This window comes from Ciona intestinalis, chromosome 9 (genome assembly GCF_000224145.3).
Source record: "Ciona intestinalis chromosome 9, KH, whole genome shotgun sequence".
NCBI classification, from domain to species: domain Eukaryota; kingdom Metazoa; phylum Chordata; class Ascidiacea; order Phlebobranchia; family Cionidae; genus Ciona; species Ciona intestinalis.
In genome coordinates, this window is record NC_020174.2 from 79,914 (window position 1) to 101,644 (window position 21,731).

Genomic DNA, 21,731 nt, shown 5'->3' on the forward strand with positions numbered 1-21,731 from the left:
TATATATAAGTAACTTACTTTTGACAGATAGTTTACACTTAGTAACATCAGCATCCGTCTTACACGCATATCTTCCCCCATCTACCTCCATTATGTCGTTTATCCGCAATCTCCGGATATAACCCTCTTTCCCCATCGTGTGTTTGCTACTGTTGACAATCGGCTTGCCATCTGTGATGTCATAATTATCAGTATGACAAGAATAATGGTCACAATGGGTTATCTTAAAGTAAGTTTAGAGTTTGGCTTGTTTTAAAGTTAACCCACAAATACACCCCACCCACTGGGAAAGCTTCCAGTACCCAACCCTTCAGTTAAGTTCGGAAGCCATAGTTCCGAATGCTACATATGTTTAACTGTATTTTCATGAAACTTTAGGATTAATACCGTAGGATTTAGGACAACCAGGATTTATATATTATTCAACAAAGACATAAACACTCTTTAATACCAAAGAACCATTCTACTGTTGCATCTTCGTTTGTGACATCACAAAGCAGCATCGTATCTTCCCCTATTGTTCCCGATGTATCGCATAATTGGCGCGAAAATCGAGCGGGTGGAACTGGAAGATTAGAATTAAAATTAACGAGTATTAGTATTGGAAAAATAATTTGCAAATTTATAAAAAGTTCGAATTTTTAAAACTATACAAAGAAATTAAAAACTACTTAGGTGTAATATTAATTACACCACTGCTTAGTGCTTACCAATCACATTTATAGACGCCGTCTCCTCAATGGTTCCACATTTAAAGATAATTGTTCCGGCATCACTGGTTAATACATTGCGCAAAGTAACACTGTGGTGACGACCATCACACGTTATCTGTGGAAAATGTTTGTAACTTGGTGAGCACAAACTTAATGTCCCAAATTAATAAGAATCTTTGGTCTTGTGCCCAACTTAACTAACGGGTTGTAGCATTCTGGGTATTAGGGTAAAATAGGCCAACTTTTGGTCTAAATCTCATGTCCCATGGCATGCAACATTTTAGACATTTTAATGCAGAATAGAATATAATATAAACTAATTGCAAAATCCCCCACCTGACAATCCTTATTATTAGCAAGTATGCTCCCATTATGGATCCAAGATGGCGGAATCTTTGGTTCGCGATTCAACTCGACTTGGAAACCACACGTGTCGTCAACAACAACATCAACGCTGCTTAACTTGGTTGTCAACGTTACTATGGGTTCTGTGAACAAGGGGTCAAAAGTTCAAGGCTGTCCTTGGGCAAGACACTTATCAACAATTGCTCCAACCCAGTGGGTATTAATGGGTTGTCCAAATTATCAGCCAGAAAGAAAAACAACCACCCACAAAGTTACATATGCGGTAACTTTGATAAATATTAATGATAATATTCCAACTCACCTGTTATTTTGACACCGGTTGATGATGAATCAAACAATGTTTCACATGAATAAACACCGGCATCTGTACAAACCACACCATGGATGGTGAGTGACCTCAAGTCATCGGATGTAGAGATTTCAATCCTAGGATCTGAGTTGAAAGTGATGGGTTAAAGTATGGAATGTAGGATTCATTTTTTTTATTGTAATATTATTGGTTATTTTTTATTTTTTGGTTGGCAATGTAGAAAACCCGTATGTGTTCGAGAAATGCCACGACCTCTCGGCCTAAGCCAGACATGCTTACTCCCCCAACCCCTCTCACCTCCGCCCTCTGTCAGCAACAATCCATCTTTCAACCACCGGAGGTCAGCGTGGAGAGGTTCAACTTTGACCTTTAACCTCAAACTTTCCTCCTCCAATAAACTAACACTAGGTGGCAGTGGAGATGAGATCAAGTGAAGTTGTTCTAATAATATTCAAAATAAAAGAATTCATTTTGAACACTTGTTTTCATAAGCATAATAATTAACATTATCGCCCGGTGTAGTTTAGAATTGACAAATATGAAGGTTTGCTTGAAACAAAAGAATCAAGAGGTGTGTGACCTTAAGATGGTAATTATAAAAAAGACCTGTTGTATCATTATAACGTAAATGTTAAACCTTTGACAGAAACATTGAAGATGACCCGATCCGCATCTTGATCCTCGCATCCAACATCACCGAGGATGCATTCATATCTTCCACTCATTGATGGAGTCACATGATCAAAGGTTAATCCTCGCTTTGTACCATCTTCGATAACCTAGGGCGGGGTGGGAGGGTCAGGGATCCTGGGTTCGAATCTAGGCCAGGGTTGGAGAACCAGGGATCCTGGGTTCGAATCTAGGCCAGGGTTGGAGAACCAGGGATCCTGGGTTCGAATCCAGGCCAGGGTTGGAGAACCAGGGCTCTTGGGTTCGAATCCAGGCCAGGGTTGGAGAACCAGAGATCCTAGGTTCAAATCCAGTCCAGGGTTGGAGAACCAGAGATCCTGGATTCAAATCCAGGCCAGGGTTGGAGAACCAGGGCTCTTGGGTTCGAATCCAGGCCAGGGTTGGAGAACCAGAGATCCTAGGTTCAAATCCAGTCCAGGGTTGGAGAACCAGAGATCCTGGATTCAAATCCAGGCCAGGGTTGGAGAACTAGGAATCCTGGGTTCAAATCCAGGCCAGGGTTGAAGAACCAGGTGTCCTGGGTTTGAATCCAGGCCAGGGTTGGAGAACCAGTGATCCTGGGTTCGAATCCAGGGTTGGAGAACTAGGAATCCTGGGTTCGAATCCAGGCCAGGGATGAAGAACCAGGGATCCTAGGTTCCAATCCAGGCCAGGGATGAAGAACCAGAGATCCTGGGTTCGAATCCAGGCCAGGGTTACACAAACCTTAATATTCTGCTGATCAAGATCAATAGGACGACCGTCTTTGGTCCAATGAACATAAAGATTGGGATCAGATAGATGACACTCGATCCCAACATCATGATCACCTTCATTCAACATCCGCACATCATTGGTGGTGTCGGATGGGAGGAAGTGGGGGTGTGATGTCACTTCTTCATGTGGTGATGTAACTTCCTGTAATTGGATATTGTCCTTAGGAAGAAGTAGATACGGGTTCCGGGTTCAATACTTGTCCAAATTATCAGCTACACATAAAACAACCATCCAAAAGTTTTGTAAGTGGTACCAACTATATTACTTCACCTTCTCAACAACTTGTAACAAAGTTGACGTTCTTTGTTTATCCACACAACATTGTACAACACCCACATCATCCATGGTAAAGTCACGTATTGTTAACCTTAGTTCATCACCGTATTGCTTGGCTTTGTATCTGTGGATACATCACATCATGCTTACCAGTGTTGCTACTAATATTAAACAGTGTGTTGAGAAACTACTGGTAAGTAAAATTTTGTTGGTGTCCTATTGATTAAATGCCACTAGAGTAAAAAATCTTTATTTGAATAATATCCTGAACATAAATATAATACCCAACCTGAATAATCTAAGTACTTGTATATTGATTATGTTGCATTAATTAAATAAAAGTAATAACAATAATAATAACATGAGATATGGCATAAACGACACCCTGTGTTTTTGAAAATATATTTATAAAATAAACATGGGTGTTTTACTTCTTGCTTCTTGGTGGAACATTCTTTCCACAATGTGTCCAACATGGCCGACAATTACCATCTGATGACAAAACAATGGTGATTGTGACATCATCACCAATACAAACAGGTGTGACTTCAGGTAACGCTTCACTGATCTTCTGGAATGGCTCAGTTTCAAACCAACCAATCACGTCGAGTTTCGCTGAGCATTGGGTTTGGGGTTGACCTGGGAAAATGTTGTTAAAAAATCACATTATTTTAATGCATATGTTCTTGTACAAAATACATAATGGCAAACCAGTGGTTACGTGTGGACTGTAGTTGTTTATGCTGGGTGTTGGGGTAACGGGCCAAGTCAGGCCTAAACCTCAGGCCCCATGTTATACAAATATTTTGTATATATTAAAGCACAATATCTCCACCTGGTATTTCGAATCTTATCTTCCCTGATGCCGTTCCCTTTATATTCCTCATGTGTAGTGTTTGGTATTCACCATGTTTGTCCATGGTGACATCATGTGACTGGTGTAATTCAACACCCTGGAAGTTGTGAAGTAGTGGTTAACGCTTAACATGCTACGTATATAACATACATGGTGGAAACATTCACAAACCATAAGTAACTGTAAACATTAGCAAGCAATCTTTTACATTTTCACCACAAGGTTTTAAATGTTTACTGATGTGTATGTCACTTACACTCCATATATCTATTTAGATCAGCCAACACACCTACTGTTATATAACCCACCCCTCACCTTTTTAACCCCCATACCCACCCACCTTATGGAACCACTTCCCCCTTTTACCAGGTTTAGACAACCCAACCATGAACGTTGCTTCAGCATTCTCAGTAACGCTCACGTCTTTCATTCCTTCAACAACTTCAATGGCTTTGCCTGGAATTAAGTGGGTAATATGATATAAATGACCAAACTAACCAAAAGTCATGTCTGCTTATCCACACACTGCAATAGCTTCAGCAACTCGACTGTGGGCATCGGAGTGGCAACCATGAATATGTCACTCAAGTTCCCACCCACGACGATATAAATGACCAAACTAACCAAAAGTTATGTCTGCTTATCCACACACTGCAATAGGCACAGGCACCCACCTTTCACGAGTAGTTGAGCTGATGTAGTAGCTTTATTATCCACCGCAATAAACTGAACCGTAGCCTTTCCTGTCCTGGTGAGATTGTTAATAACAAGAGAGCGAACGGTTCCAGCTTCAATGATCTTACATGAACCATCTCTGGAGTTAAGTTGAATTTAAATATTAGAAGTAATATAAGATATAAGAAACGTAATATAAGAAACTTTTGCAAATCCAGAAAATCCCTGATATAGCCGACTTGAATAGGACCGAAAAAATGTTGGTTCACATTTTTTATTTTTTATTTAGATGCTAGGGGTCTTGGGATTTAGAAAAATGTTAAAAAGCTTTAACCACTCACCTTTGTTTAAGTTTCAACCCATTCATGAACCATTCCCCCTCAGCAGATGGATGGTTCAACTCCACAGTGAACCTCCCATCCTCTCCCTCGTATATTTCAACATCATTTAAACATCGGATGATCTTGGTTTGTTGCGCTGCATGGGGTGGGTGGTTGTTTAACGTTATGCAAATTTCATTTTTTTTATCGAAAAAAAAGGGAATTGGCAACAAAACAAGTCTTTAAACATGTTAGGAGTAAAACTACTTGTGTTGTGTTGGTTAAAAAGCATGGCCGCTAAATCTACTTCTTTATGCAAAGGAAGTAAAAACATTAAAAAATGGGTCAAAATAATTGAACTAAAATTGCACTGACCGATCTTAACTTGCGAAGAGACATAACTTTCCCGACTAACACCGACGTCGTTGCGTGCGTTGATGCGGAAAGTATATGCATGACCGGGTTCAAGGTCGTGAACCGTGAAGCTTCCCACACTTGACTGAACACAAGCTACCTGTGATGTCATACATACACATTAAAAAGTCATAAGCGTCATATTTTTTTAATTTTTAGAAAAATATTCGTTTAAATTTTAATAATAGCTGGTAAATTTACATTTGTTACAAAACAATTGGACTGATTCTTACTTCTTTCCATTCGTTTGTTTCATCACAAGATACTTCTATGATGTAACAATCATCATTGTGAGGTTTCCAAGATAAACAAACATCATTGTTATCGTTGATTGTTGTTTTAACAGTGGGGGGTGGGGAGGGAAGTTCTGTGGAGTGCGTTCGTTAACTTATGATGAAATATTGACAACATAATGCTATCATTGTTACAACAATACACCTGTCGCTACAGACGACGATGTTTTTATTGATAAATTAATGGATGAGAGATCTTCTCTTGACAGCTTAGCCAAGGATATATATTGTCGTCAAGCACTTTCTAACATGCTGAACCAATTATATCTACAAACATAACGAACCTTTTATTTTGATCTTGGTTGGGATAGAAATATCATAACCAGGAACCTTGAAGATGATTTCGTTTGCATCATGTCGAGTTATTGATGATAAAGTCAACGTGTATCTGCCGTCTCCTTCTTCTATCTGTGTATTGGGATGTACATGTTGATATTTTTAACTTGAGGATCCTGGATCCAAAGCTCAATGAATTATGATTTGATTTTTAATTTTTATTATGAATCTACATTTTCGCAATCCTGTGCAGGTATGTTTAAATTTATAATCAAAGTTTGCCAGGAGCAAATTTGTTTCTGGTGCCTTAATAAACAACGCACCAAACAATGTTTGATTTACACAAACCAACATGTGACAATAGTTGGAATACCATGGGTTCATCATCTTTACCTTGCATTGTTGTGATGGTACCAATGCTTTCCCATCTACCAACCACAAACAACCATCCACATGACCAGATAACTTATGTTGAAGTACAAGGGTACCGAGTTCATGTACCAGCATAGTGGGTGGGGTGGGCCCATCAATCACACTTATGCTAGCTTTGGTGGATACTTGTGTCTCAAATTTCTCTTTAACTAAAGAAGCTGTAAAGTGAACAATATAAAGTAATAAAGGATAAAAAAAGTGTTAAAGCTGGAACAACTTTTTGGTAGAAGTATTAGAACTTCTATCCTTGCCTTGCCTTGTAAAGATGTATAAGTTACATTCATTTATTTAGTTAATTGAAATAAGGCCACCATATTTACACGCCAATAACCACAAAGCACTAGTATTTAAAATTGACCAAATTTCACAAAACAAATTTTATATTCAAACCAATTGTTCCAACACAATCACCTTTGTTTCCCGATGCTTTGTCACAAACGATAACTTTCCCGATCACTGATTGGTCGGCTACTTTACATGTGTAGTCACCCGTGTCCGATGATGTCACTTCCTTTACTGTGAGTTGTCGTAGCGAGCTGAGGAGTTAGGATATTAAAATATGTTTGAAGGAAGATATCGAGTGAATGCACTGATAACATGTAAGCTGACAAAAGGTGTATGAAACAGAACACCAGGTCATAACAACAGTCGCCACCAAAAATAAGTAATTCACCGCAGGCCCAACCCCCAACCCACCCAATTTCCTTGACTTCGTATTTCTCGCTGCTTTCAATCTTCACCACCTCATCCTTCCACCAGGTGGCAGGCTTGGGTTCCCGCACCTCGCACTTGATGTGCACGTCGGTGCCCTGGTGTGACGTCACACACGGTTCAGGACGAGAAGTAAAAATGGATTCCAAAATTTTTGCTGAAAATAAATTTTACTTTGAACTACTTAAATGGTAAACTTGAGTTTTGCATTTTTTTTCAAACCTTCCAAAATATTTTTTAATTCTATTTGTAATTTACAAACAAAAGTTTTTTTTGTTATTTTTTTTGTGATGCACAAATATTTACTTTCCAAGTACATAACAGTTAATGTATTGAATAATTGGTCTTCATGTAAGTAATGTTATGTTAAATGCAACATACAAATATATCAACCCCACCTTTAACTTTGATCTGCAGCAAGTTAGTGAACACACCCCCAGCATTGGTTGCAATAATTGAATACAAACCACCATCCTCAACTCGAACACGGGATATTCGCAACTGGTGGAGCTCCTTCAGGGATTGGATGTTGTACCTGAATAGATTGGCAAGCGGGCTTTTAAATAATTTTGTTTCAAATACTTTGTCTTTAGCATGTTATAACGACAATTCTCATGTTTTCGTAATGTTGAATAAACATAATCTGTTTTATTGTTATCGAGTGAAAAATTATGTAAGCTATAAATAGCAAAAGTCAAATAAATACAAAGTTCCGCAGAAAGTGTTTATTCCATTGTGTGCAAAGAAACAACTGTAGAAGTCTCATGAGTTCCAACAGCTTGACACAACCTATGATGTAACAACCTCACCTGTTTCCCGTCTTCAACATCAGCCCTCCTTTATACCAAGCCACCTCAGGTACGGGAACCCCTTTAACTGATAAACTTATCTTAGCATTCTTCCCTTCATTCAACATCACACATTTTCGTGTCGAGGTTTTGCGCTCAGGTGATGATGTCATCAATGATGATGTCATAGCTGCATTTCCAAACTTGATGGAGGGGGGAATGAATTTGGAAGTTTGTTTCACTTCTAGTCGTACACTGCACGAAGCTTCACCTGAGGAACAACGGTGGGTTACAATATACTGGTGTGTGTATTACGTATCATTATATACATTTCCATGCAAGGATGGTTCATTGTGTCTTAAAGTTTGTATATAGCAGAATATGTCAACATTTGAAAAAGTTAGCTACTAAAACTAACACAGAAAGAATATGTGTCTGGAGTAAGATGTTACATATGTAGCTGAAAGTGAGCATGAGATGTATGAATATATTGATAAACCAAAGACAAAGCCCATACATGGCAACCTACATAGCACCCTTACCTGCTGTATTAGCAGCAGTGCAGAAATAATAACCGGCATCTGATTGTGTTGTTCTGTTGATCCTTAGTGTGTGGTGTGAACGAACGTCTTCTAACTGGGGTTGGAATGTATTTAACTAATGACGCATAATTAACACTTGCTAGGTACATCATTGTTGGAATAATGAATAATGCAATAAATTAATACATTTTTAAATAATGTTTAATTTACAGCTTTTGGTAAATAGGGAGACATTAGTTGGACAAGACACTGCAATTGCTCCAACTCAGTTGTTCCTAACCAGATAACCTTAACGTATAATCTTACAAGTGAAATGATCCTTATAAATGTGTTCTTATTAACTAGTTATTGTAAACTTACTACAATCCTATCACTTAGTTTTATCTTTCCTCCTGAGCTGTTGTACCATGTTAGTGTAGGAGTGGGCACTCCGTGTACGGTACAATGGTAAGCTACAGAATATCCAGTGTATGTTGAAGCACTGTGTGGTCGGGTGACAAACACAGGGGCAAGTGGTTGGACGCCATACAAGGATAAACCGTAATTCTCCTCTGAAAATTAAAAGTTCAGAGCAGTTTAAAATGAAATTGCAATATACTGTGTGATTATTATTGCAGAACAATTCTTATTAGGGAATATGCAGCAAACAAAAACCAAGTTCCAACCAATGATGTCCAAAGATATAACTAGCATCCTTAAGTCACTTGTTCACATAGAACAGTACAATGTATGTTGTATAAAGACTGTATAAACTAAAGGGTTTATAGCATTATTAGGATATTGAATTAAAATTATTCTTTAATGTTAACAGTAAAGTTTACTACCCAAAAATTGTTAATCTTTTTTTTGCAAGTTGATTAATTTTCCAAGGTACCTGAGTCTTTATTAAGGAAAGCAGCGCACAAAGCGATTCCCTTCTCATTCTCAGCAATGCAAGTAAATTTTCCACAATCCACTAACTTGGAGTTCTTAATATTAAGTGAATAAGCTCCACCCTGGTGAGCTTGTACTTTATATCTAACGTCATTGGTTGGGATCCGCGTGTCATCTTTCTTCCAGTGAATCTGGAGGACAAACAAATTACTGCTAAGGTTACATTGGAACCTCCACTGTGTCTAGACAGTGAGCAAAAGATATACAACCACTCATACACATCAAATTCATCAATAACCTTTTTTTTTTTCAATCTAGTAATTATAAGCATCAACTTAAATAGCACAAGCCACTCATATTTATTATTATTTATCAACTTGATGCAAAACCCCCTCTTTACGAATGTTAGGTCTTTTCTATGTAGTTTTATACACAAAAAAAAAATAAACAAGTTGTTTAGGAATTCCCTTTGAATTTATACCAAACTCACTTTAGGTTTAGGAGTTCCAGCTATGGTACATTTAAAGTTAGTAGTGGTTCCAATCTTTAACAACTTTGATTGAGATCTGATGAGGAAGACAGGAGCTCCTTCAAACTCAACCTCCTGATGATGTTGGGGATCAACGAACATCTCTACGTTGCATGAAGCTTCACCAAGTGGGCTCACTGCTCGACATTCGTACTTTGCACTGCAAGGACGATGGTAACATTTTTGAAGTACGAATGCTACTGTATAACAACCAAGTACAATATTACAAGAGATTGTACAAGAGGTCATGTATTCATAAGCATGTACACAATATTATAGCCTATATGTGAATATATGTTACCCACCTATCATACCAACGTGTGGATAAGATGTTGAGACTTGCATTCGTTCCTTCATCTGAAAATCTAAACGCAAAGTTGTTTGGTTGGTGCTTGTGACAAATCCCCCATGAAACTATAATCACTAAACACAAACTTTACACATAACTCATAATCTGTAAAGCTTCTTCACTAGTACTAACAGATGTGTGTGTAAAAATACTTCAAAACTTTGAGAAGCCATAAAACTGGAAAGACTCGCATAGATTCTAGTATACAACTGTTTCTGATACAATTTTTTATTTGTTTTACACCTAGTTTTTAATTACCAACAACAGGGTATTTCTATATTCATTGCATCATTCAAGTATCCACATTACCTGTGTCTTTCCCCCTGGTACAACCTGGTTCCATACATGTACCAATACAACACAGGTGCTGGTTTCCCGACCACCAAACATTTCAGCTTTACATCTTCACCCTCATGCACAGTCTTGTTGCTCGGCACGCGGACAAACCTTGGCGGGCAACATTCGGACTTACGTTGCAATAAATCGTCTGCAACAACTCGTTTATCACTGGTTTACAATGTAATGTACTATAGGAGATGCCCTTATACGCTTATATGTAGCAAACCACATCCCAAACATAGATTGAGTAAAAGTGCGTATCTAAATGTTTTTATGTATGTATGTTTATACTACTTATTTCAAGATACACGACTTAGGTTTGGATTATAATAATGCTTATTACTTTACCATTGATTTGGTTTTATTGTTTGAGCATTTAAACAACTTATGATTATCCATTCTACGTAATTGAAAACCCTATGAAGTATTTTGTTAGAAAATAAGTGGAATTATTGAAAATATTCTATTCAATTACAACGTAATAAGGCTACACATTCTCATATTTTAATAAGACGTCACAATACTTTTAAATTCTAGAAAACTTGGTTGACGTCACAAAATAAAAAAGAGCGGGAAACTAATATTTTTATTTTAAACATAGATATCTTCTAAACTTTATGTAATTCTTAGGGGAGTTTATACAAATTTTATATCCGGCCTCACCTTGAATAACACCCAGTTTGTACTTGCAGGAACTTTTCCCATTGTTTAAAGAGCATTTGTAAATAGAAGCATCATCTTTACAGATGTTACTGATAACTAAGTAACTTGTAAGAAACGGTTCTTCCTCCGACGGCTCAAACGTCTTCAAAATGAAATTTTTTCCATGTTCTATGCATTCTGACCGTTGTTCCTTGGTTCCACTGCCGTTTATTTTGTTCCACTCGACTTTTGCGTTTGGTTTACCAGAAATATCGATTGGAAAGAATGTTTTGAAAGTAAAAACTGCAGTCTCGCCTTCTCTTAGCCATTCTGCTATGCTGTGTTTGCAGGAAGACTCAGTGGAAAGTGAAGAGAGAGAAGATGAAGAGTTAGAAGAAGGCATAGAAGAGAAGTTTGAAGAAGAAGGTGATCTATGAACTGAGAAGCAAAGAAAATGTTAGCGGTGAAGGTTCAAAACCCAAGCAGGGGAAAATAGAAAAGTTATAGTTGTACACAATATATTCTGGAACGTCTTAAATTAGATATCATTTAATTGTAGCATTACAGAAATAAATTTTTATTTATTTTTTGCAGTTTTCTTTAACTTTTGCGACGTTAACTTCACTAAGCGACCTTTATTATTCTAAACAATAATATTAAAGAAGTTTCCATCCAGCGATCTAACATAATATTAAGGCATCGTGTTCTACTTATTGTTCAGTATATTAAAGTTTGTGTGGAAAATTAATCACACCACGATCAGTAAACATCTCCAACAAAATCAAATGGCTTCTCAATGATTAATAATATAAAGGAAGACAAAGCACTTGGAAAATAATTTAAATTTTACAAAGATGGGATAAGAGCAGCTTAAATGAAGACGGCACATGATGTTTAAGAAACATTGATGCCCAAGTTGCTATCGTACCATAAGGTAATATTGCTTCAACAAATATTTTGTTTGTTATTTATACAAAGAGTCCGTGGAGCTTAAGGATGCACCCCGATGGCTAAATTTTGTGTGCGGAAAGGGCAGTAGGTGGCGATAAAGTGTGCAATATCAGAAACAACTTCATTCATCAACAAACGTGTTACCATGGTAACGTATTGTGATGTCACACACCTGGTGTTATGACGATTAGTTCAGCGCTGTGTTGGACTTCACCCTCGCTGTTTGAAGCTTTGCATGTATATTCAGCTTCATCTGTACCACTGGTATCCATTATAAGTAAAGTACATTGGTTGTCCTCTGTGTATGCCATCCTAGAAAACACACAGTATGTTATCATACACCTGATGCTCACCATCACGTAAAATTATATATTAATAACTTCATACTCGCTGCCCATATAACATGTATATATAAACACCTGAAATGCCTCGATTCCTTGATAGGTTCCCCATCAATAAGCCACATCACATCGGGGTCGGGGTTGCCGGACACCGTGCATGAGAACTTGGCAGCCGAACCTTCAATAACCTCGATGTCATCAAAGGTTCGGAGGAAGCAGGGTTTCTTGCGTTCCTGCAAAAGTGAGGTGGTGTGTATGAATATAAATCTCTTTATCCTTATATAATAAATGTAATCTCAGTATGTGACAAGGCATGTTAGGGGGCTTAGGATGTACGTATTTTAACCCTAGCAGCCATGGTGCTAGTGCTCCCTAAAAGACCCCACATAATAGAGATTGTATAAAGGTGAGGTTTCGGGGCAAACTATGTCAGGGCACTTGAGATTTAGACCAGAGTTGCCCAATTATTCATAGATATATCACAGTCTCTCCAACCACTGTTATACCCACAACCATAATGAATTACCTGTTGTGACTCGTTCTCCCTGATAAGTTGAGCCTTCAACGATGACAGAAACCCGGACTCTCGTTGCTGTCCGCTATGTGAGGATGACGACGGGGCGAGTCGTGCAAGCGATGCCAACCGACCCAAGGCACGAACCGCGTTGCCAGTTTTCTATAAAACAGCTTATGAGAAATATTTTCATTTCAGTTTTCTGTTTAACAACAATCATTTTGTTGCTTATTTCCTTTTCTTCAATCAATGTTTTATTTAATTTAATCTTGGCTATCGTATCAAAGAGATAAATTAATTTATATTTAAGTAAATGGACAAGATCTACTATCCAATACAATACATTTCAAGTGAAATTAAATGAACCAAAGTTCACGCAAAACACAGTTGGGAAACTACCCAAAGTTTACACAAACCACAGTTGGGAAACTACCTGCCACTTCCGCCTTGCAAGGAATCTTCTCAGGTTCTTTTTATTCAATTTACTTTTGCTCATCTTGTTGGTATCTCGTTTCAACCACCGATGTTGCAATGCTTGGTTTACATCAAACCTTTGTCTGTAAACAATAAAAGTAAACAAAAAAAGTTAAAACTCATGTTGTCAGGCTTATGCTGCGCTTGTTACAAGTGAGTTTGCGAGTTGATATGGGCAGATGTCTTCTTGACACGACACTTAAAAACATTTTTTTCAGCCCAGTGGTCACTAATGGGGTCATTGGATTGTTGGCCATAGAGAAAAAGTTTGGACGTGGTAGCTTGACAGCGGGCACAAGGTATATAAAATGATCGGCGACCACCCACTAGTAATTAATGTTAATCTTACTTTAGTTCTTTAACAAGAAGTTTTGAGATGAAATCTTTTGCGTCTTCTGATATTTGATCAAATGATTCGTCATCAAAATCCCACTGAACAGCTGTTATGTTTGACAATGTTTCGGAATCTGCGTCGCCACAAAACGGTGACAACCCTGACAGTCTGGGTGGAAAGACAAGATTTAAATAAAGTAATTTTAAAGGTTAAACAATTAACAAATAACACCCGTTCTTGTCTCATCTAACACTGAGGATGGTGCAGTTTCAGTTAATCAACTTTAACCATCCTCAGTGTTTGATGAGACAAGAGTGAGTGTTGTATAAAGACCAGCTTGGTACCTGTAACACTCATTTTACATAAACAACTTACAGAATATAACAGATAACTCCCACACTCCACATATCGGTTTCGAAGCCGATGGCATCGTAGTTGATAACCTCAGGAGCAACAAACTCTGGGGTTCCGAACATTACCTGGGGGTGGAAAGTATTTAACTCATGTTTATTATTTGGGATGAGGCTACATACACTTCATGCTCACCATCAAGTAATATTACATTCATGTTTATTCATGGGTTGTTCACCATACATGGTAAAATCATTTACTCCACAAAGCAACTCTAATACAAAGTAGCAAACCCACCCCAACACGCATTACAACACTAAGCCCAACTATAATCCACAAAAACTCACTACCACCACTGGGATTTGAACCCCGTACCCCTTAAACAACCCCACACACAACCCACCCTTGTGACTTCATTGGGATTAAACTTCCTCGCCAAACCAAAGTCAATTATCTTGATTTGCGTTCCAGTCTTGTTGATGCACATTATGTTCTCAGGTTTCAAATCCAAATGAACAATCTAAAGAATAACTAGGATTTGAATATACTTTGGATGATTAGGCATTGCTATATGTTTCTAATAACAAGTATACTACAGAACTTGCACAAAGGTTCTTGATGAGTAATATTGTAGAAAATGTAATGTTTTAGGATTTTAAAGTCTTCTGTCTAACTTATATATCATGTTAACCTAACAAACAAACTTCTCCATAAGAGTTAGTAACAGAAACTTTAACACCCCACTTACCTGGCTTCTCTTCATGAACTCCACCCCATCGCATATTTGTCGCATGTATTTAATACAAGCAGCTTCCGTTAGTTCAAAGTCTTCGTCAATCACTCGTTCAAATAATTCTCCACCAGCAACCCTGGTCAATATAGAAGGGGTAATAAGTAATGAAGAGGAAAATGTGCAACATGAAATTTCCCAACCCAGTAGGTCAGAGTTTGATAATTACCCCAACACGGATAAATAAGTTACTTTTTTTCGTTCATCTTGTTAACATATACAACGCAAACCCACAACAAGTTACATCAATTCATGTCACATGTAACTTACAAGTCCATAACCATTATCATTTCCCTTCCATGTGTGTAAGCATCTATGAGTTGAACAAGCCTTGGATGGCGTAGTTGGTTCATGATATCAATCTCCATGTTCACAGCTTCACGATCACGAGCTTTCAACGCCCTCATGATCTTTGCTGCATATTCACGATTCATGGCCCGATCAACCACGCGGTGAACTTTGCCAAATCTACCCCTGATAATATACAAGTTATAATGCAATACTTTAAGTCTACAATGAACATGGGATACTTTATTATCAATTTTAATTTATATGTAACCTGTTTTTACTTTTAAATCTTTTTTTGGAACTTATAATTATCACAACTCTTAATACAACACAGAAATTACGAAAATCCACAAGGTGTATTATATAGAACACCCCTGTTATAACGACATTTGATACCCAGGTCATACTTTACACTCGCACAACTTACTGTCCCAACTTCTCCTTCACTTCATATTTTCCCGAAAACTTTTCCTTTTTTATGGTGACTGGTCCGTACTCAACAAAATCCTCTGTTGATGACAAACAATTAGCATTGTATGATGTCATACTGTATATCAATTATTTTTAATAAATAGCCCTGTGTGAAAGATATGAACTGGGTGTAATGTTTGAAGCCTTAAGTGCCCATATTTACAGTAAGCTTGAGGTGTATAAAGCTACTTTGTATGGTGTGGACCACCCAAAGAAAAACACAGCAAACATGAGACACCACGTTTTAAACCAATAAATGGTTGTTCCACAAGTTTGGACAAAACATTTGACATTTATTTAATTAAAAACTGTTTATTCGGAATAATTTATGTGAAAGAATAATTTATGTGAAATATCGGAATAATTTATGTGAAAGACCAAGATAAATATGCAGCCTGTTTGTACAACAACAACATAAGTGATACTCCTTGAACAAATAATCCACCTTCATCCCCGCTTGACTCGGCTCCATTTTCTTGCGTTGGTGAAACATTCCTCAAAACATCGGACACTGGACCGGGTCTGCTCGTCCCATATTTGTTGGAAGCACTCACGCTGTGGGGTGCAATGTTATGTTTGATTGGTAAAAACTGGTTCCATTCATAGCACGGCACAACAATAACTTAGTATGCGTCTGTTATATATCCGAGTAAAGTTGATAAAAAATTGTTTTCTCTCGCTGCATGGCAGACAAAAGATTGGTTTCAATGCAAACTATGTTAATTTCAAACCAAAACAGCAGAAAAACACAACGTTTATTATCAAGACTGCAACTATGTGTTTGTTTTGATGTACCAAAGTATATTAGTGGATGAGTAACAACCATCTCACCGATAAAGATACGAAGCATTAGTTTCCAATCCTTTCACTGTGAATGAGGTGCTGTTGGTGGTGCTAACCTCTGCCCATGTTTTGCGGGAAGAACCACTTTCATTTACCTGGTGGGGGTGAATGAATGTAAAGGAGCATGGGCTTAATGCTGCTAGTCTGCTATGATTGTGTGCGAGTCCCAAAGTTAAATGAATTGATTTAACTAATTTATCCTCACATGGCGGACAGCCCAAACGCCCCAACCACTATGAAATGGCACCAGGGAACACACACACACACGGCCAAGTGTGTTACTGGTTTCATGGAAAGTCAATCCATAGAACTGTTTTTCACATATTTCCATGAACTATCATTACAAAACATGGATGGAAATAATTTAAAGAAAAATAAGTTTTTAAGGTTTATGAACATTTTAGTTACAATATAAAACAAAAGCAGCACCAACTATATCAGGGGTGTCCACAATCAATGCATAACTCATGTTGGTAAATCGGTAATCTTGGTTTAGATTTTCAGCCATATATTTTAAAGTCTCTTGTCTAAAACAAGGGTTGCTATCATTGTGTATATTGTTTATCCGAAGATGTCATAATCATTATTGTGATGACAACATAACCATGAACTTATGGCATCATATTCAACTTATGACATCACAATCACATCATACCTTCGACATCTCCAGCAGGTACGAAGTAATGGGACTTCCCCCATCGAAGCCACTTCCGTACCAGGATACAATCATCTCGTTCGACGACGCGTTTTCGGGGAATGGTTTGCCGGGAGGGTCAGGTACGTCTGGATGGGATGGGGTTGGTTATATGGGTGAATATGTAAGTATGTTATAGTAAGCATGAGGTGTATAAAGCCACCATGTATGGTGTGCAACACTCGTGTGTTAAGCCACTTTTAACAATGTAAAAAATTTGAACTTTTCTTGGAAAACCATATTGTTCCAACATAATGCCCATTGTAACGATTCCAATACAATTGTTTTATCATTATTAATCTGCTATTGTTGCCTTCAAGGGAAAAATACGGTTTGTGTAAATCTATAAACTGCATGGAAATGTATGTGCCTGATGTATAAGAAGACATCTATATTCCAAATTGACATCAAGCATTCTGTGTATGAATACAGATACAACACGGCTGTTATAACTTACCAACCACACTAACACTGACAGAGAACTGGTCAACTCCATCAGTATTAGATACTTGCAAGGTATAACAACCAGAATCTCCCCTCTCACTTTTACTGATTGTTAAAGCTGACAAGGTACCAGTAGTTTCAATGGAACATTGGTGACTGTGTTTTATCTGGGGGATGTTATGATTTATGTATTAGTTCCTTAGATAACATTGGCAAAAATACACTGGCTCATTTCTTTTAAAAGCAGCATCAACACTTATGCCGCTACATATTGGAATGGAGTATGTGTGGGGTAATGGGCCAGGACTTTACCAATATAGAATATAATATATTACTGAGTGTCTATAAACTGCCTCAGTGGAAACTGTATGGTAGCACCCTGGGTGTTTGAGTAATAGACACACCAGGCGTGCCTCACTGTAGAACCTCACCCATATAGAATAGAATGTGCATATACAATGTTGGGATAATGGGCCAACTCTGGCCTAAATCCCAGTTCCCATGGCGTGCCTCACTGTAGAACCTCACCCATATAGAATAGAATGTGCATATACAATGTTGGGGTAATGGGCCAACTCTGAACTAATCCCTAGGTCACATGGTACGTTTACTGTAGGACTTTACCCATGGCCATACGAAACATACCTTCCAAACCCCAATGAAGCCTTACCTCATTCCTTCCTTTCCTCCAAACCACTTTCAATGGAGAAGTTCCCACCAATGAACAGCATAGGCTGATAGGGTTGCCCCTTAATATTGTCATGTCTTGGGGGCCATCTTTAATACTGGCGGGGACGTTAACCGATGGGCTCTTTTTCTTCATCACATAAGCAGGTTTAGGAGACGTCGTTTGTTCTAGAAGGTAAATAATAATGCTGTTTATGATGCGTATGGAAGCTGTGAAAAAGATTCCGTGTTTTTCGGTTTTATAAAAACTAAAAAAATAATAGTTAAAATTATTGATACGTAAAATTTGTGTCTCTTGCTTTTATTATGTAAGTTGTATAAAAAGGCTACATGCCAGCTTAAAGATTATAAGAGCCTCTCAAGCTATAGTAAGCGGGCCACTTGTGGTGCATTCTTGGTAAACAAGCAGTCAAGGTTTACTAAACAAATAACAGAAAAAAGCAGAGCATCGAATTCCAATGCTTAAAATTTACACCCTATGTCGTATGAAACAGAACTGTTACTTTGTATGTTGAAACATTAAAACAATTTTAGTTGTTTTTACTGTTTAATTGGTTTAGCAGCCACACATTCTATTTGATGTTTTTTCCTCAAGTAGCTTATGTTCATTGTAATTTTCAACGACTGTCATTTTGAAACTATTTCCCTTTTCTTTGAAATTTAAATTAATTTGATATTCTTTATTTTGATTTTGTAAATATATATCTTAGTTTGCTTTTAAATTAACCAAAGACAATACTTTGAAAAGAAACAAAAAATCACATGCTTGAAATACAACATGTTCACAACCAATTTAAAAAGAGAAACATATCTCCTGCTTATAGGTTTAACTTAAACATGACCAAACCATCACTTTACCTTTGGACGGCATGTCTCTGTTCAAATCACATCAATATAAAACTAAAGTTATCACAATTTATTTAGGCCGTCTTGAAAACTAATAATAACTAATACTCTAAACAAATTAACTAAAATTTTAACTGTTGGCATCATCAGTGCTTGTAAAATACTGAACATACTGGGTGAAACATCTGCCATGACTGTAATCTTTAATCATAATTGTATTTGTTTTTTTTGTAAAACATAAACTAAAAGTGACATCATCAGTGTACTGAATAGACCTTGTGCTATAACATAATGAACCTCATAATATCAAACTGATGAAACACTAAACTTATTGCCCTTTCACAAAGTGTTAATTACACCTGTAATTCAATCACACCAAATTCTAATATCTCATCATATATTTTAAACAAACTAAGATTAAAAACTTTAGCTTAAAGATGAAAATGTCCAACTATGAGTCATAACTGGCCCTTGTGACATCACACAGTATGGAAGTAGGCTGCTTAACATCTGTGTAGGAATGGCACTTCTGTCAACGCGTCAAAATCTACACACTATCTATGTCTGGCATTTGGTTGGTAGGCTGCTCCAATTAGGCTACGTGCCTTTGAAACAGAATATCTTTAAAGTAAAATTGAAGAAAATGAAATAAAATTGGAATAATAAAATATGATTGGAAAATAAAAATGATTTGTGGGGAGTTTGTTGTTATGAAAGTTTTACCTGGTACGTACTGCCTTAGTATATCATGTACTGCTTGTGAGACTGTTTTCTTCTGTGCGATTGTTCGCTGCCGTGTAGATTGGTTAGGGGTGATGGGTTGGGTGGGGGTGTTATATGGGGTTTGTGGAGGTAATGTGCGTGATCTGGGTCTTGGGGTTTCAAATGGGGATGCAGGGGGCTTTTCGGGGGGCTCGGCAGATAAACTTGGGGTTAGGGGTTTGCAGGTGACAATGGGTTGTAGTTGGGGGTTAGTAAGTTGGTGTTTTATGGTTGGTGTACTGGTTCGCTGGTGTTTTAGACTGCTGGTTCGGCATAACTGGTGTTTAGGGCTCGATGGTTTACACGATGGTACGTAATATTGGCGTTTAGGGCTTAATGTGCGAAATTGTGCGGAGTGTTTGGGTGAATGTTGTTTAACACTGGTTGGTGTCGGGGTAAGTTGTATTTCATCTGGTTCGTTCTTGGTTGTAGTTGCAACATAATTATTCCGATGTAGGTGCTGTTGATATGATCTTTGTACTAATCCATTCCCATTGTTAACCGACCCAAACAAAGACACTTTATAATCCACCACAGTTGACCTTGTAGCTTTTTTGAACCAATCTCCCGTCTTCTTCTGCACATCCAGTGCGCGGTCACAAACTCGACAAATCCAAATTTCCATCGTTTTCTGTTTAAACTTGGACCAATTAAAATTACGAAACGTGAGAAGTTTGATGGTCCCACTATTAATAATATCAGAGTCTGAGAAATGCTCCACTCTGCCCTTTACTGATTTGATTGAAGATACCGCCTTTGGAGATGCAGTTCCACCTTTTTCAGCCTTTTTTTCATTAAACTTGATTGCACCCTCCCCTCTCTTCCTCAAGTTTGATCTTCGCTCCGATGCTCCTTGTCCTCTCCTCCTTCTCACACTTCTCCCCAACATCCGATCCTCATCTGGGGTCATGTACCCACTATCCCTCGTTCCCACCCCCACACCCCCGTTATCATCGCACCTCCTTCTAAACATGGGTTTTGAGATCCTACCCCACCCACTCCCCACTGAACCATCACTTTCAATATCTCCATCCATACCCTGGTCATCACTGGAACTGGCAACACTGCTAAGGTCAGATTCGTCACAGACCGTCTCACTTTCGCTAACTACGTCATCATGTTCTTCCTCTGTGTCAGAATCTGTGACGTTATCGCCGCTGACGTCATCACTTGGTACGTCATTGTCAGTCAGCACATTATCTGAACTATCGTCGGAAGTCACGTCACTTTTGCTGATGTCATCATGATGATTGTTAGCAACTTTTTCGAAAGTAACGTCAGGGCCTGCGCGATCGTCTGCGGCGCAACTTTCGATTTCATTGTCTGCTAATAATTGATCTTGTTTTCCCGATAAACCAACTATTACGTCACAATCATTCGCGCCTGATTGCGGTTCTTCTGCTTGAGGGGAAGCTTCGAGTTTCGCGGCTGACGATTCGTTTGGTGTTGCGGCAGGGATAATGGGGTGGGAGGGATTAATAAACGCGCGGTCGAGTTGAGCGGGAAAGGTCCTTAACCATTCCCCGCTCACTGCAGTAAAGCTGCGGGTCTTGGTGATTATCGCGTCAGCGTTGAACGATAATCGGTTTTTAAAGCTGGCAACACTGAAGATATCGTTTATTCCTCCGGCAACACTGCCCACACGGTTGCCTGGTTTGTTTAAATCATTCCGACGTAAAACAACATTGGGAACACTGGTTTGGTTGGGTTGATCACTAGTTACAGTTTGGTCAACACTGGAAACTTGTGGGTCGGTTTTAGATTGGCCAACACTGTTCGTTCTAGTTTGGT

General features: G+C 38.1%; 2 protein-coding genes across 4 annotated transcripts in view; both read right to left on the minus strand.

Moving 5' to 3' along the window:
- LOC100182400 (obscurin) overlaps positions 1–11,699 on the minus strand; it is a 55,372-nt gene extending 43,673 nt beyond the window's left edge. The window contains exons 1-29 of the mRNA XM_026836041.1: positions 11,172–11,699; positions 10,479–10,656; positions 10,126–10,185; positions 9,782–9,980; positions 9,293–9,482; positions 8,779–8,969; positions 8,419–8,512; positions 7,898–8,147; positions 7,487–7,623; positions 7,074–7,245; positions 6,789–6,913; positions 6,339–6,535; positions 5,954–6,077; positions 5,610–5,743; positions 5,338–5,476; positions 4,984–5,119; positions 4,642–4,781; positions 4,308–4,423; positions 3,947–4,064; positions 3,543–3,750; positions 3,106–3,235; positions 2,785–2,976; positions 2,027–2,168; positions 1,687–1,830; positions 1,381–1,512; positions 1,050–1,201; positions 711–828; positions 452–565; positions 19–171 (exon numbers count right to left, since the gene is read on the minus strand). Of these exons, the coding sequence (XP_026691842.1) occupies positions 19–171; positions 452–565; positions 711–828; positions 1,050–1,201; positions 1,381–1,512; positions 1,687–1,830; positions 2,027–2,168; positions 2,785–2,976; positions 3,106–3,235; positions 3,543–3,750; positions 3,947–4,064; positions 4,308–4,423; positions 4,642–4,781; positions 4,984–5,119; positions 5,338–5,476; positions 5,610–5,743; positions 5,954–6,077; positions 6,339–6,535; positions 6,789–6,913; positions 7,074–7,245; positions 7,487–7,623; positions 7,898–8,147; positions 8,419–8,512; positions 8,779–8,969; positions 9,293–9,482; positions 9,782–9,980; positions 10,126–10,185; positions 10,479–10,656; positions 11,172–11,553 (4,567 nt within the window). The 5' untranslated portion in view covers positions 11,554–11,699. The remainder of the gene's footprint in view (positions 1–18; positions 172–451; positions 566–710; positions 829–1,049; positions 1,202–1,380; positions 1,513–1,686; positions 1,831–2,026; positions 2,169–2,784; positions 2,977–3,105; positions 3,236–3,542; positions 3,751–3,946; positions 4,065–4,307; positions 4,424–4,641; positions 4,782–4,983; positions 5,120–5,337; positions 5,477–5,609; positions 5,744–5,953; positions 6,078–6,338; positions 6,536–6,788; positions 6,914–7,073; positions 7,246–7,486; positions 7,624–7,897; positions 8,148–8,418; positions 8,513–8,778; positions 8,970–9,292; positions 9,483–9,781; positions 9,981–10,125; positions 10,186–10,478; positions 10,657–11,171) is intronic.
- A 12-nt stretch (positions 11,700–11,711) lies between these two features.
- The window catches only part of LOC100176083 (myosin light chain kinase, smooth muscle), a 49,196-nt gene continuing 39,176 nt past the window's right edge, over positions 11,712–21,731 (minus strand). For 2 of the 3 annotated variants that reach the window (XM_002122133.4, XM_018813369.2), the window contains 15 exons: positions 18,316–18,500; positions 17,659–17,812; positions 17,163–17,290; positions 16,496–16,602; positions 16,110–16,219; positions 15,621–15,702; positions 15,176–15,379; positions 14,864–14,984; positions 14,519–14,635; positions 14,140–14,243; positions 13,780–13,932; positions 13,390–13,513; positions 12,969–13,118; positions 12,521–12,675; positions 11,932–12,413 (listed from right to left, as the gene is read on the minus strand). In XM_002122133.4, the coding sequence (XP_002122169.1) occupies positions 12,266–12,413; positions 12,521–12,675; positions 12,969–13,118; positions 13,390–13,513; positions 13,780–13,932; positions 14,140–14,243; positions 14,519–14,635; positions 14,864–14,984; positions 15,176–15,379; positions 15,621–15,702; positions 16,110–16,219; positions 16,496–16,602; positions 17,163–17,290; positions 17,659–17,812; positions 18,316–18,500 (2,042 nt within the window). In that variant the 3' untranslated portion in view covers positions 11,932–12,265. Of the gene's footprint in view, positions 12,414–12,520; positions 12,676–12,968; positions 13,119–13,389; positions 13,514–13,779; positions 13,933–14,139; positions 14,244–14,518; positions 14,636–14,863; positions 14,985–15,175; positions 15,380–15,620; positions 15,703–16,109; positions 16,220–16,495; positions 16,603–17,162; positions 17,291–17,658; positions 17,813–18,315; positions 18,501–21,731 lie in introns of all 3 variants that reach the window. The other variant, XM_018813368.2, reaches the window with a different exon arrangement.